The sequence below is a fragment of the Drosophila tropicalis genome, unplaced genomic scaffold, assembly GCF_018151085.1.
Source record: "Drosophila tropicalis isolate 14030-0801.00 unplaced genomic scaffold, ASM1815108v1 contig_593, whole genome shotgun sequence".
NCBI lineage: Eukaryota > Metazoa > Arthropoda > Insecta > Diptera > Drosophilidae > Drosophila > Drosophila tropicalis.
Window position 1 is genome coordinate 4519910 of NW_027173070.1, and position 16876 is coordinate 4536785.

Sequence of the window (16876 nt, forward strand, 5' to 3'; positions counted from 1 at the left end):
TACGTTTTGTATTGTATTGTATTGCTAAAGGTTAATTTTAAGTTCTATATCCTACCTACTCCTTACTCCTCCTTAGCTCTCTCTCTCTCTCATGATCTCTCTCTATTTATCTTGATCTCTTGCTCTCTTTCTATATATCTTATATAGTGTGTGTGATCTATTTAATCACACTAAATATAGTATTAAAATAGTTAAGAAAATGAAAAAGCCTACAATGAAAATTGTTTTTTCAATCTTTCTTTTCGTTTAAATATTCTTTTCTTTTACTTTACAATATTTATTGCATGCGTATTTTAGTTCTTATTTATAAAATGTTTTTTTTTTTTTTTAATTTAGAAAATGTTTGTATGGAATTCACTTTCTATATACCAACATCTATATATACAGTTGTATAAGTTGTGAAAGTAATGTCCTTCTTTCTTTTTGATTAATTTTTTTTTCTTCTTTCTTTTATTTAGTGTGTAAAAGTCGTACTTTTCTATTTTGTCACTAACCAACAACAATTTAATTAGTCATTTCTATATATTTTTTTTTTCTTGTAACTCTTTTTTAATTCTACAAAATCTCGATGTCTGTTAAAGTTTCATACTTTTTTTTTTAATTTGTTTTATCCATAGTCTTTTAAAAAAAGATTAACAAATTACTTTTGCAGCCCACTCACTCACACACACACACACACACACCTATACACACACCTACACACATTTAAAACAAATCATTTCAAATTTTCCTCCCGTCACTAAAGCTACGAAGAGCCACAACAAAAAGCATTTTTAACACACCGTCCATCCACATACACTCACCAACAATTAAACACACACACACACAACAAAAAATACACACGCCTACAATATAAAAAAAAAACAAAAACAAATCACGGTAAACAAATTTTCAATATTTATTTAATCTTTACATTTTTTTTTCTTGTGTTAATTTTTTTCCAAGTATTTCCCAATTAGTTTTAGGAAAACTTTTGATATCAGATTTTGAAGTGACTTTTGAGATATATCGATTTGTCATGATTTCTTATACATTCTTTTTCTCTATTCTCTCCTCTTTCTTTCTCTCTCTCTCTTTCTCTGATTCTTCTCATTTGCACAGTTTCTTCGACACATCGACGCTATAGTTCGCTTGGCCTAAAGACAAGTCCCTACACCAGTCCCATTGCCACTCCGACGGCTGTGATCAAATTCGAGCCCAGTGTACCGGGTTTCGATGACAATAATGAGCACGAGATGCCAGAGCCCGAGCAAGAGCTGCGCATTGATGCGGATAGTGCTTGTGCCACGCCCACTCATTGTACTGGTCATCCGCTGGTGACAAGACATGGAAATGGCGGCGGCAGCGGTGCTGTGAGAGGCGACATCTATAGTAATGAGGATGACGATCCTGATGATGATGATGACGATGATAGTATGGATGAGCCATGTGATTTACGTATGGACTTTGCCAAAGCTCTGCTAGCTGCCGCCCAAGGCACAGCAGTTGGAACAGGAGTTGGTTTAACAATAGGGCCACATACAACGCATCATCTTCACCACCCGCATCAACATCAAGCGCAGCATCATCATCTACAGCACTCGCAAAGTCGTCCAGTGCCGCCATTGATGTATCCAGTACCCAGCGACACGCCCACACGGCGTTTCAGTAGCAGTAGTGGCGGTGTGGCTCCCAGTGGTGGCAGCAATGCCACCAATTCCGCCGTTGTCGTAGTAGATCCACCAACAGCAGCCGCCTTAATAGTAGCAGCCAATTTGGCAGCCAGTAGCAGCAGCAATAGCAACAGCAACAATAACAACAACAACAATAATAATAATAATAATAACAACAACAATACACAAAGTGCCTCATCAACGAGCGGTGGAGCTTCTACATCAGCGGCGGCGGCAGCAGCAGCAGCAGCAGCAGCGGCAGCCATTGCTGGTGGCACACCAACAGCCACTTGGAGTGGTGGCGGTGGTGCCTATGCCTGTGACAGATGCGGCAATACCTATGCCCGGCCACATAGCCTCAATCGACATGTACGCTTCGAATGCGGTGTAGAACCAAAATTCGAGTGCCCCATTTGTCATAAGAAATCCAAGCATAAACACAATCTCGTGCTCCATATGCGCACCCATCAACATCGATGATATAACAACAACAGCAACAGCACCAACAACACCAACAAACCCAAACGGAGTAGTAAAGGCAACAGCAGCAATCCAGCTCAGCTCCTCAATATACAAGCTAAAAACTAGGATCCACAGGATGACGACGACGTCAGGCAGTGGTTTCAATTAATTTTCCAAATGATCTTGAAACATTATAGTCGTTTTTTTATACATGTATATATATATATATATATGTGTACATCTCTATATATATGTATATATATACACCTTATATATATATAATTATAAAACAAAAAGTACCACACTAACTCGCGTAACTGTAAAAGAAATAGGACGAGGTTTCTGCCAAAAAGCTAAGAAGTTCGTTTCAAAGTTAGGAACCAAAAAGAACGATTAGAAAGCAACTTTGATTCAAGGGCTAAGCCTCATTTTTATTGTATAATATATTAGTTTCCTTCTCTATTATTATTTTTCTTTAATTCTTGTGTGCAATGTGAAACAACATTCAATGGTGGCGCGTGGAAGAAGTGAAGTTAGTTGGTTGTGGGGTCAGATTAGGTATTGGTGGACCTGCTAATGTTTTTGTTTTTAGCCTCTGTCTGTGTGTGTGTGTGTATGTAAGTGTGTGTGTGTGTGTGTGAGCGTGTGACTGTGTGTATATGTATATAGAAAATCGTCTTTTTTTTTTTGTTTCTTAGCGAACTTTAATGATCTCAATTGAAAACAAAAACCAGAACAGCAGAAAGGTAGAAAAACAAAAAATTTTGCATTTTCTTTTTATATAGTCAGCACGCAAACAGCAGCAGCAGCAGCAACAACAACAAGAACAGCAACAAACAACAATCTATGAATAAAATAGAAAAACAATTTAAACATTCACATTAATTTTTAGTATAGACTCGCCAGGAGAAGACACAACAAACAACAAACCCCAAAAAAAAAAAAAAAAAAAAAAAACAAACACTCACCACGCGCCAAATCAAATGAGAATGTGGGGCAATAGTTAAACTTAACAATTAACGCTTAGTCAGTCAGTCAGTCAAAAGTTACAGTCAGAGAATGGATCAGAGAGTCAAATCTAGCCAATAAGTTAGAGCCTAAAGCATAGCGAAAAGAGCGGACAGACAGAAGAAGAACACGAAAGAAGAAGCATGCAGAAGAACGATAATAATATTGGTCAAGTGCAATATAATCTACCAAAAAAAAAAAAAAAAAAAAAAAAACGAAAAACAAAAACCACAAAAAAAACAACAAAAATTTGAGTTTAAAAATTAATATTTTTAGTTTTTTATTATACAACAATTTGTCATTCTTTAAAGTTTTTGGCACTTATTTTTCTTGAGGTACGCGCCACCCGAAAGCAACAAAACACAATTAAAACATTAACAAATTAAACAAAAAACAATATAATAAGGGATTGTAAGGGCAAAGCAAAAAATGTTCGTTCCAAGGTAAAAAACAAAAGTTAAAGCAATCCCGTGTTATAAGTTATTTAGTTATAAAACAAAAAAGAAAAACGAAACGCAACGATCTCTAATCTTGTTTTTTTCTTCAAAAAAATATAAAAAAAGAAAAGAATTTTTTTGATTAATTTATATATTTATCTTGTGCTCATTCCATGCAAAAAACAAAACAAAACAAAAAGCAACACACAAAAACAAAATTTAAAACAAAAACAAAAAAGAAATGAAAACGTATTATGATTTAATGAATTAAATTGTGAACACAAAATGTGATAGAGGGAATTTTTTTAGTTTGAACAAAAAAAAAAAAAAAAAAAAAAAACAAAGAAAGAAAGTAAAAAGAAAACAAACGAAAACGACAAAATTATTTAAATTAAAAGGGTTAGGCGCGTCCATACAACAACAACAACAACTACAAAAACACACAACAAAATTTTAATAAATTAAAACGAGCAACAACAAAACGTAAAAAGAGGAAAAAGGATACAACAACAAAAAAAAGGACACTCGCATCGAGTCAAAGAATGAAATAGAGTCGTCTGTCAGTCATCAAAGTTTATGAAAAGAAAAGAAAAGAGAAAAATATATAATTGGTATGTGATATAAAGAATATAGTCCTCATTGTAATTAATATATATGTATACATAAAAACAAAACAAAAACAAAAACAAATTGCATATAAATAACAAAAAAAAAAGAAAATTTATTTACATATATGTATAATTTCTTGTTAATAAAAGTAATTTTCAAAATTCAAAACAAACACACAAAAATTGTTAAAAGAAAATTTGAAAGAAAAACAAAATGTTGCAACAAAAAAAAAAAGAAAAAGAAAAGGTTTTTGTTATATAAATCGTTTAATTTTTTAAGAATATGTATATTGTAAAATTGTAAATGTTTATTATAATAATAATAACAACGTTGATTGAACGAAAGCTAGTTCAGAAAACGCTCCACACACACACACACACACACACACACACACACACAGAGACACACCCCATAAAATCTAAACTAAACACTTAATAATTGATAAAAATTTTAAAGCTATTAAGCATAGAAAACAATGAGCTTAAACAAAAAGGAAAGAAAATGAAAATGTTGAAAAATTTGTTTATTCGAATTTTGTGCCACAACAAAAACAATGTGATAAAACAGCAGACAAAACGAAATTGGCACAAAAATTCGTAAGACAAAAAGGAAACCTAAATAAACAAGCGATGATCCAACACACACACACACACAAACACACACATATATTATAGTTAACCCATGCAATAACTAAGCGAATATTACAACAAACTAAACTAAAAGAAAGAGGAACGAAAAAGGAAAGAAACTAAAACGATAACAAGGAGAGAACATTTTAATTTCAAAAATTTTTTGTCGGTCAGTATTCGAATTACATAAGTTAAAAAAACAAAAAACAATTTTTTATGTGAGTTTTTTTTTAAATTAATTTTGTTATATTGTTTTGATCTTTGTTAGAATTGGCTAAACATTTTTATATATATATATATATATTATTAATTGGCAAAAGAAATTTACAAAAATAATTTTGATATATATATATAGAACGATATATATATATATATATACAGATAATTCCTAGTCAGTCGGAGAAACGTAGAGCAAAGAAAAAAGAAAAGTGAAGGATATAAAGCAAAATAAGGGGGGGATAAAAAAAGAGTTTTTTTTTATTTTAATTTGTTAAAACTTTAATTAATATATATATATATTTTTGCTTTCTCACTATATCACAAGCGTCTACTACATATATATATATAAAATTATATGCTTTCTTTAATTTAATTTTTATCTAAAGCAAATTATTTAACTTTTTTTGTCTATTAAGGTTGTGGTTCTTATTTATACAAAAACAAAAACAAATGGAAAAAAAATCATTTTTTTACTACTTTTCTAAGCAAACAACAACAAGAAATTTTTTCTAATTTATCAACAGCGCGATGTGATGAAAAAAAAAAATAAACAAACAAACAAAATAAAACAACTCAAAAAAGAAAGATGAAGAAAGAAAAGAAAATTTGTCATTAGATGACTTGAGTTGAGTTGAGTGTAGTTAAAAGGAAAGAAAGAGCATGTGATAAATTCAATATAATTTTGATTAACAAACAAAAAAGAAAAAAATAACTACTAACACACACCAACACAAACACACACACACACACACACACACACACACACACACACACACACACACAGACACTTTGGCAGGCAAATCTACACGTGAAACCTAACTAACTATCTTATCAATCTATCTATCTATCTATCTATCTATAAAGAAAACATATTTTTCGAGAAATTGTACCAACTAGGCAAAGTGAAACTATTTAACTAAATCTGTTTGTATGTATATGTACGAGAAATGTATCTGTATCTAACAATTTTTTCATTTTGTTTTTGTTGCCTTTATTGTGTGTTTTTTTTTTAATTTTTTGTTCTAGTAAGCTTTTAACCCTTATAAATAACCAATACAAACACACACACACACTTTACACCTACATATACACAAACACATTAAAGAAGTTGTAAACCTGGAGCTGTGAATGTAAAATTATATATATATATACCTACATATAGATACACACACATATATATATATATATAAATATATAGAAATATAAATCGATGTGATTAATTGTGATTGTTAAGAAAATGTTAAAAAACAAACGATAATGAAGAGAACGGCATAGGCAAGTGGAAATAGGGCAGGGACACAAGGACAGAATCAGAATATGCTATAGAATTGAATTCGAACAATATTTATGTATGTTCGATGATAAAAATCATGGTTAGGCGGCTTTTGTCCGTTTAAACTCAAAACATGCATACAGAAAACAAAACACACACACACACAAACACACAATAACATATTAGAGAGCAGTATGAATGCATTCAAAACTTTCATTACTTTTGAGTACTTATCATTAAGTAAGTTTTGATTGAGTAGAACTTTACAAAAATGCAATCAAATGTTAGTCAATGAGTGATTTTATATCACTAAATCATTCAAAGTTTTCAAATCAAATATCACTTAATGAATCAATCTGTATAAAATGTTTGACAAAACTCAAAAAGGACTCAAGTGTAATCACAGAATTTCAGAGTTTCTAAGCAATGAATTTTCAAACTATGAATAAATACTACACTGAGTATATTTGAATACCTTACCAACTCAATCAATACAAATCAATGAATAGATAGTACACTGACTATATTTGAATACCTTAACAACTCACTCAATCAATGAATCTGTGTAACCGAATGAATTTATATTAAAGAAACATTCAAAACTCTTCAAAAGTTCTCTAAATATTCGCAGAATTTTCACATATGAATACATCAATGAGTAAAGAGTATTTATATTCACACTAACAAGAAGAGAATATGTCAATGAATAATTCATAAATATAATAATAAATGAATAGTACTCTGAGTAATTTAACAACTTTATAAATCTTTAAAAGTGAATGCCAAATTGAATGTATTCATTTAGCTCTCTACATAGACACAAACACACACACACATATATACATATATACACATTTTACTTAAAAAATTTATTCTTTACTTTTCTATTTTACAATTAATAACTTTCTGTTTTGTGTTTTTTTTTTTTTTAATTTTTTATAATTTTTTCCTTCTAATAGCAAAAATGTAACTAAATAAATAAATGGGGAATTAACTTGCAATAAAAACACACACACACATAGACACACACACACACACACAATGAGAACATCGTCTAGAATTGTAGGCATAAGTGAAAATTAAAAATCAATATATATAAAAAAAAAAATTTAACTGCAATCATTAAGAAAAAAAAAATATAAATGTTAATAGCTGTTAACGCACGCTTTAAAAATTGAAACAGCAAATCGAACCGAAACGAGTAAATCAAAAAAATAAAAAATGAAATAAATAAATATAAACATATTCACACACACACACACACACACACACACAACCATGCATACATATATATTTGTAATTTGTAGCTTAGTTTTTGCGCTGATAATAAAATTTACAAAACAAAATGGAAAGGAGAAATTTCTTTAGTTTAATATTAAAAAAAGAAGAAAACAAAAACAAAAAAATAAAAAGAATATTTAAGAATTATATATCTAATGACATTCGGACATTCAAAATGCCAGTTGTTAGTTTATTTTCGAAAATAAATAATTTAAAATTAAAAGAAAAAGTGTGCTTAAAAACAATTTTAAATGTGTGCAATGAAAAAGAAACAGAAAAAAAACAAATTCTAGATTGACAAATATTGCAATAGTGTAAAATGTATAATAATAATAATAATTAAAAACAAAAGCCGAAAAACGCCTTACAACAACAACAAAAGAAAAATTTGTGAAACAATTTTATTAATAAACAATGAATAAAATGAAAGCAAAAAAATAAAAAATAAAAACAAAATCTATATACATATAAAAAGAAATGCTATTTAATTGTTGTAAAATGAAAACAAAACACAAAAAAAAAAAAAAAATGAAAATTCAACTAAAACCTAAAATATATATATATTAAAAAAAAAATGATGAAATCATAAAAAAAAAAAAAAAAAAAACTATTTGAAAAATGTTGTTTTGATAATTATTCTACAAACTTGCAGAGATTTATTTTCTTCATATTCTTCACTCCCCCCACCTTCCCCCCATTCAGTCCTAGCAAAATAAACTGCAGATGAGAAAAATTGTTTATATAAATTAACTAACATGGAATTTTCTCTTCTTTTAGGTTCAACTAGATGGAAAAAATGGAGTTCTAATGAGAGAGAGAGAAAGAGAGAGAGAGAGACTTGTCTTGGAACCTTCTGTCTTCTGGCCTGGCTAATAATATGCATTAATTATTATTGTATTGAGAGAAGAATATTGAACAAGAACAAATATATTTATATATATGTGATAGTTATATTTATTTGCTGAATATTGTTGTAGTTTGGAAAGCACAAAATCCTCCACACACACACACACACACACACACACACACACACACACACAGCAAACAACAAACTTTATTTGATTTACTATTCTTTTTTTATTTAAAACTTTTGTTTAGACCTAGTTTTAAAATGCTTGAGGTGCTCTCTACTAAATGGGAATTTCACATCATCAGCAACGTCATCAAGATCAACCATCATCAAGATCCTCATCATCATCATCATTATCATCATTCAGTAATCTGTAAACAAATATCAGTTCATCTACAGTGAAAACAGGCACAAGATCATCATTCGAACATTCAACCATTCATCATCAAGATCAAGAAACCCAAAAACAAAAAAAAAAAACTCCAACAAGTTGTGGCTAGTGGATAAGTTTTGAATTACTTATTATTTGATACATTCATTTGTTTGTTAAATTTATAATTTAAATTTGTTTAATTTTCTTTTTCTTATTTTCGTTTCATATTTGGTTTTCTTTTGTTCTATTTTTTGGTTATTGAACTTTGTCCAGCAGACATTTATCCCATATTGGGCAGTTTATTGGGTGTGGATACATCAACACCGTCGGCAACTGCCAGCTATGATGACTATGGCTATCTGCAGCAGCAGCAACAGCAACAACAACATCATAATAACAACAACAACAATAATAATAACAACGCAAACTCAACAACTATTAGTCAGTTACAACATATTGATAATGATAATGCCGGCATGGCCTCCGTTTCTGGTGGCAATCCATCACGTGACTCTTTTATGCAATGCAAACATTGCAAACGTTATTATAAATCGCATCAGAAATTGCAGGAGCATGTTCGTAAATATTGTCTGAAACAAAAGAAATATAAATGTGTATCCTGTGAATATCGTTCGCGACGCAAAGATCATGTCCTGCGTCATGCCAAACGCAAACATTGTCTGCTCTATGAAAGAGCACGCGACGATGAGGAGTCCTTGTATGTGATACGCAACGAAGATGTTCTAAGCAACGATGAGGAAGCCACTGGCGATGGTGAGGCGGAGGCAGATGCTGATGGCATTGATAGCGATGTGGCTGCCGCTTTGTGTGAAATCAAATTTGAATTTGCTGGTCGTGATCTAACCATCACGGCTGTGCCCTGCAAGCAGGAGAGCGATGATGATGATGACTACGATGACGAATGAGAAATCAATATATTAAAGATATACAACATGAGTGAACTACAGAAGCAACTCTTGAGAGGCGTAATGTGAAATGTTTACCAAATGATTTAACAATTAGTAGCTACCTCCACACACATATACATATATATACATATATATATACCTATTACAATCATATCCAAAAAAAAAACAACAATAGTTAGAGACGACGTTGACCTTAGGCCATACATACATTCCTGCACAAATTACTTAAAATCTTGGTTTTAGACTATATATGATATTTGGACATATGAAAATTTCAAAGAAAATAAGTTCCTTATCGGACCTTTTACTAGTTAAATGAATATGATTTTTCTTTAGTTTAAAATATTTGATAATCTTTTTTTTTATTCTATTCTTTCAAAGCATTCCGTTTTCGATTTCATCTTCTATCTCCCTCTCTAACTCTATTTTTCTCTACACTTTGTGTGTATGTGTTTTTTTAACTGTTTTTTGTATTTAAGTTTTTGTTTTATATTATTAATAATAATATTATTATTATTATGATGATGATGGGGTCCAAGACCTTTTATATTTTTATACGTACAAGAAAGATAGAAAGAAAGCAACACTTAAATATTTTCTTTTAGCTCTTAAACCTGTGGTTGGTGTTTTCTCAAAACTCAAATATATATAGAAAAACAAACAAATAAAAAAACAACAAAAAAATCTTGCCAGCAAATTATAGGCTCTTTTCCCACAACCCCTCTCCCCCTCATAAATAAGACTTACAGCGCCATTTTGTTGCCACTTCAGAACATATATAATATATATACCTAATATATAGTACATAAAATATATACACGTGCATACATATATATTCCTCAGTTGTGTAAAGAAAACTTTTTATTTTTTATTTTTGTTTTGTTTGGTGTAAAATTGCATTCTGTAAACGTAAATGAAAAAAAAAGAATAAAGTATACAAAAGTAAATCTATATACAAAATATATATGTACATCAAAAAATGAAACAAAGATTTCTAAATGAAACCAAATTGGATGGGCTATTTAGAAAAAAAAAATAGAGCAGAAAAACGATGCCAATGCCAACAAGAACAACATTGAACAACAACAACATTGAACCACCTCCACATCGAACCACACTCACCACACTCACTTGTTATAGATACCTAAATACAAGTAATTATCTAAAAACATCTAATGATTGACTATTGAACTAATCAAAGGATATTTCGTTTTGTTACTTATCTTTACAGATGGCTATTGGACCATATTGGAGACGGTGCCCTATTCCATAGCCAGTACAGTGGGCCAAAATGCCACTTTGACTAGCAGTAGTCAGACGTTGAGTAATGGTTTAACTGCAGCAACAGTTGTGGTGGAATTGCCACCAGATGATTTGGGCAATCCAGTGGGTAATATACAATATACGATACCAGCATTGACTAAAAATGCAACAACAAACACAACAACGACCAGTTTGTTGCATAAACCAACACAGGGGCAGGCCACAACCATACAGATTGTTAAGCAGCACCACCACCACCAGCACCAGCACCAGCAGCAACAGCAGCAGCAGAGATCACAGCAGGTGACGCCACCAACAGCAGCAGTAGCACCAGCACGTCAAGAGTTCATCAAAATAGATACATCCAGGCTAGAGGATAAAATGCTTTTACGTGATGTTATGCAATATGGTACTAGCATATCCATGGCCACCAGTACGGGCAATAATTCAAATGAAACTGTTGTCGAGTCCGAACTATTGCTAACCGATGCCGATGAGGCAGAAAGAGAATTGGAATTGGCTGCCATGGGCAAGAGTGAGGATCATCATCATCATACACATCATCCGCATCACGATGATCTGCTGGACGATGATGATTATATGGACAAGCAAATGCATCATCATCATCATAATCATCATAATCATCATCAGCAGCAGCAACAACATCATCTTCATGATGAACAGCAAGTCGAGGGTGATAACCAAATGCAAATGGAAAAACTATATGTAGATTTGCATACCGCAACTGGTACAAATTCGAATCCCACTGCCACTGGCACCACCATGACCCTACAACAAGTGACTGGTAATGACTTTACCCTGGATGAGGCGAAATTTGCTTGCAACGTTTGTGGTAAAACATACAAAATCAAAGGCTCCCTCAAGCGACACAAGAACTATGAATGTGGAGTGGAACCCACTCTGAAATGTCCACATTGTCCACATAAATGCAAATATAAATCCGATTTACGTAAGCATATGAATCAAAAGCATGCGGAATCGGGTGAGAGTTTAACCATTATACATATGGGCAATGGAAATTAAGAGAAATAAATACTTGATTTATATAATTAGTATTTGTTGGTTATTGTCATAACTTTGTGTGATTTACCCCCCCTTATACATACATAACTTTTGTGGTAGTAAATGTAATATATACATATATACATAAACATAGCCAAAATAGATGGATCTCTTTTAACTAAGCCCCATTATACTTAAGCCTTAACGAATTTCTCTCTAAAAAACAAAACAAAAGAAAGTTGCTCAAAAAAAAAGTTACACATTTTAAAAACTCTCAAAAATTCCGCTGATCATAAATAAAAAACAAGACATTTTAAAAAAATATCTAAGAAAAACCAACAACCAACATTGTAACATATACAAAACTATGATAAAAACAATAAAATGAATTAATGTTTACAATTAAGTAAAAGTGTATTTGTTAAATTTGTCTTTGTATGTATTATTTTGTTGTGCAATTTCTTTTCATGACTCATGACTAATATGTTTTTCTTTTTTTCTAGGCAAACAACAACAACAACTGGCTCCCAAAAAAATAACAAAACAAAATAAAAGGTCTCTGTCTGTCTCACTTCGTAATTAATAATCATTAAGTAGTTAAAAGCATTTAAACAAAAGGAAAAAACAAAACCGAACAAAAAGCATTTCAATAAAACTGTGCCACTTGAACGAAATTTTTGTTGTTGTATTCCTCATCATTCAAACAAAAAAAAAAAAAAAAAACAAATTCATTTAAAATGTAATATTAACTATATATATAAGTATATATATTTATCATAAGAGTGTCCAAACCAAAACAAATCTTTGTTTTCTCTCTTTTTGTCTCTTTTTAAAAACGAATACAGATTATATACGACATGGTCCCAAAAATCAACTATTGTGCCAATGTGGACGATATTATAATACCATGAATCGTCTGATGTTGCATCAGCGTGAGGAATGTCAGGATTTCAAGCGTTTCCAATGTGACTATTGTCTGAAATGGTTCAAGAGGCGTTCCCACCTAAATCGGCATAAAAAACTCCATGAAGCTGAATTGGCTGCAGAAATTATTTATAAGGAGAAGCAAGTGGCTAGGTCTAGAGGTGGTGCTAATGGAGGAGGAGTAGGAGGAGGAGGAGGAGAAGTTGGAGGAGCTGCAACTCCAACTCGAAGAGCCTCAAGTTGTAATTCGGATGGTTTTGAACCACTGTATCTCTATACATCGGAAATTAAAGTGGAAAATGAAGCAGATAATGTGGATCTCATTTGATTTAATTAATTTTTCTAAAAGTTGATAAATGGCCAAGTTCTCGTTATTGCCAAAAAACAAACAAACACACAAAATAATGCAAATTGCAATAAATTATTATTATTTTTTTTTGGTTCTTGTATATAAACTGATGGAATGTGCAAAAGAAAATGAAAAATTTCTTGCAAAAATCTTGTGATTTTATGATTTTATATGTTAAAATAAAAAGAATTGAAAAATTTATAAAAAGAAAACAAATTTTATTTTCCCCCAAAAAACAAATGTATATAATAATAATAATATATATGTAAATAAGTTAATATTTTATTTGGTAATTTAATTTTTAAAACATTTTATAATTTATTTAATTTTGATTTTTTCAATGTATTTTTCTTTTCCATTTTTTTGTTCTACTTGCAGTGACGCGTAAATACAATCTACGACAACAGGATGGCCAGGTGGACTACTCCGCATCGGGCAGCACATCCGTAACCAAGCTAATGGCCAACAAATCAGTGTTGAAGGAGAGGAAATTATCGTTACCGGAAGCAGCAAGCGGATCAATTGGCAGAAGCGAAAATGAGGAGCCACCTTCCCACAATCAGATTCACATACAATCTGCTAATGATCATGCCAAGAAATCGCCAATAGTCAATAATTCCGATGCCTTAATTGCTTTGCAACAGCTGGCCTCCATATCGACAGCTCGTTCCTTGCAACATATTGTGCCGCATTTGCCCCATAGCTTGCATATAGATGCAAACACATTGCTCCTGCCGGGACGTAAGCTCGGACGACAACAGGGTAACAACAAGCGTACACAAAATCCTCAATATGAGTCCAATCGTTGTCCCTTATGTGGTCGAGATTATCGCTCTCAAGCGTTCCTCAATGAACATATGCGTAAAGAGCATTCGGTTTTGATTTAGTTCAACATAATCGGGGCGGGTAGTAGGGGGGGATTACTCAGAGCTAAGGCTGAAATTGGATTCCAAGAGAAAAATTTGCCAAATTTTAAAAGCACAGACCAAAAAAAGAAAACAAAACAAAAACAAGAAACAAAATAATTGTTATGATAACCCATTAAACATTTAGATTTATAGAAAAATAATCGCCAAACATCGTCTTTACATCTTTCTGCAGCATTTGAGTTGCCTTTTATCAAGAGGAAAATTATTAGTTACAGTCGTTGCTGAAAATATTGAACTAATTTCGACAAGAGACCCTGTTTTAAAGAATCAGTTCAAAAACACATATTATTTGTTTCAAATTCATCAAACTTTCTTTGCCAAAAACTGTTCACTATATTCAGTTTCGACTGTACCTGTTTGCATTGCATATAAATTCTGTACATCTAGTTTTAAATCTAGTTATATAACTTTCTATATCTGCTGAGTGATTTGATTAATAAATTAAGTCTTTTTTACACTATACAAATTAATAAAAAAAAAAAAAAAAATATATATATATCTAAAATATCTAAAGCTAATGTCGTCCATATATTATGATGTCTGAAGATTTAATTTTAATTAAAATTTTTATTGTTATAAAAGGTAGGTTATTTAGATTTTAATTTTAATTATTTATTTACATAAATTGAAAATAATTCAATTTTATTTAATTATTTTATATTATATTCTTTTTATTTCTTTTTAATTTTTCGACTTAGTCACAAGTTAATATATTTATTTTGTTTTTTCTTTGTTCTTAGTTCTTTACACTTGATTTCAAAAGGTATGTTTTTCTAAATGCTTTATTTTTTTGATTTTATTTTAATTATTTTAATTTTCTTTTTTCTTTTTTTGTAGTTTTTGATGTCATTGTTTCGAAAAATATAGAAAAACAGGTAAGTAGCAACCAAAAAATGTAAAGAGTAAAATTTAATTTTGAAAATGTGAACAAAGAAAGGACTCATAATCCTTTCCAAAACAGGTTTCCATCTAATCATTGTCTGTGAGGATAACTGAGTAGTTAACCCAGAGCAGAGAGAAAGAGTGACTGAGAGAGTGGGAGAGTGAGAGTGCAAGAGAGATCTGCATTGCAAAATTTTCTACAAACCATTCAAATTCGGCCAACCACAAAAATTAACTGTACTATCCAGTCGTCGAAATGATGGTTATCATGTAGGCATTTCTCTGTCTCTTTTTCTCATACATATAAAACACCCACACAAAAGCCGTAAATGCGTTTCAAGAAATCGACATGGTTGCTGCTTTTGTTATTGCCGATGGTGCCTGTGTGTTTTGTTTTTCTAAAAATAAGTTTTCCTGTTTTTGCCTGCCTGGATCGGCCTGTTAATGCGTGCGTGAGTGTGTGTATGTGTGTGGGATATATTTATCCTGTGCTTCCCACGTGATTTTCCTAGATTTTTCTGCTGCCTGCTTTTCTAACAATCGTTCTCGTTTGCCATTTCGGTTTCCCTTTTGTGCTTGGCCTTCGTAAAGCGTCCTACAAACAGCAGCAACAACAACAACAACAAGCACAGGATGCATACAACATTTAAGTTTCAAGGGCTGAACGACAACGGCGTCGGCGACGGAGGCGATGCGTGCTAGAAGCTATTCCAGGAATTTTATGGAAACAGTCATTGCCTGCTTAAGTGAGAGGATGACGGAGAGAGAGAGAGAGGGTGAGAGAGGGACTGGCTAATTGATTAAGATAAATTCAAGTCTACAATTCATTGGAAAGTAACGGTTAAATTGTGATTTAGTTATTTGTTTGTTCAGACAATTTGCCTTTCATTGGAAGCCTCAGCCTCCCTCTCTCTTGTACTTTGCTTTTATGATGTCTTGACCTTGACATTCATTTTCCAGTTTTGTTAACAGATGCAACTGGAATAAAACACCACCGGAAGCTATTCGTAAACACAGACTCTCTCATTATCATTTCTCTCGGTTGCTCTCGCTCTCGCTTTACCTCTCTCTCCCTCTCTGTCTGCTTTCTAGCCAAACATACATGTACATACAAAGTAGGAGAAAGTTTTCGTCATAGAATTTGCCTGCCTGCAGCAGCAACAGCAACAACAACAACAACAATACGATTCCATTTGCAGTTAGGTAGAAAAATTGGAAATGAGTAAAAATAAATCAAGGACCCGAGACCAGAGAGCTACACTTGCTGAGCGCAACAGATACAGAAATGCAGGCACACACACGCACACTCAAATGCATTTTCCTGTATTTTCCTCATTTATTTGTGTGTGTGTGCGTGTGTGTGTGTGTCTGTGTAAAGCAGCTGCGCAAAGGGATTTAGGATTCGGTTTTGAGTTTCGTGCTTGGAATTTTTTTTTTTTTTGTAAGCTAGGCACAGAGAGAATCGATAAAGAAAAGATATTGCAACTAGTGCAGTTTTGATTGTGTTGCAGTGAGGACGCTTTACGGAGCGTGGGAGGAGTTGAAGGAAAAGGAGTAGGAGGAGGTGGAGTAGAAGGAGTTACATATATGCAAATTACTGCGAGAAAAAGCTAATTTAAAGCTTAAATTAAAATTAGAAAACTTCTCCTCCTCCTCCAAACTTTAAGTTCATTCCAAACTACAACACAATCACTTACTGACACTAAACAAATCATTTATTTATATAATTTACTAATTTTATTTCTTCTTCTTCATTACAGATTGCCTTCTAAAGCTGTGTGGTT

General features: G+C 31.9%; 1 protein-coding gene across 7 annotated transcripts in view; it reads left to right on the forward strand.

The window, feature by feature from the left end:
• Positions 1-16876, forward strand: part of lola (longitudinals lacking) — a 72222-nt gene that overhangs the window by 52037 nt on the left and 3309 nt on the right. The window contains exon 6 of one of the 7 annotated variants that reach the window (XM_068290036.1): positions 10954-12044. The exons of 1 other annotated variant lie outside the window; for it this stretch is intronic. In XM_068290036.1, coding sequence (XP_068146137.1) covers positions 10954-12029 — 1076 coding nt within the window. In that variant the 3' untranslated portion in view covers positions 12030-12044. Of the gene's footprint in view, positions 1-1101; positions 4059-9066; positions 9735-10953; positions 12045-12853; positions 13276-13659; positions 14184-16876 lie in introns of those variants that run through there. 5 more of the 7 variants (XM_068290037.1, XM_068290041.1, XM_068290042.1 and 2 more) reach the window with 5 other exon arrangements.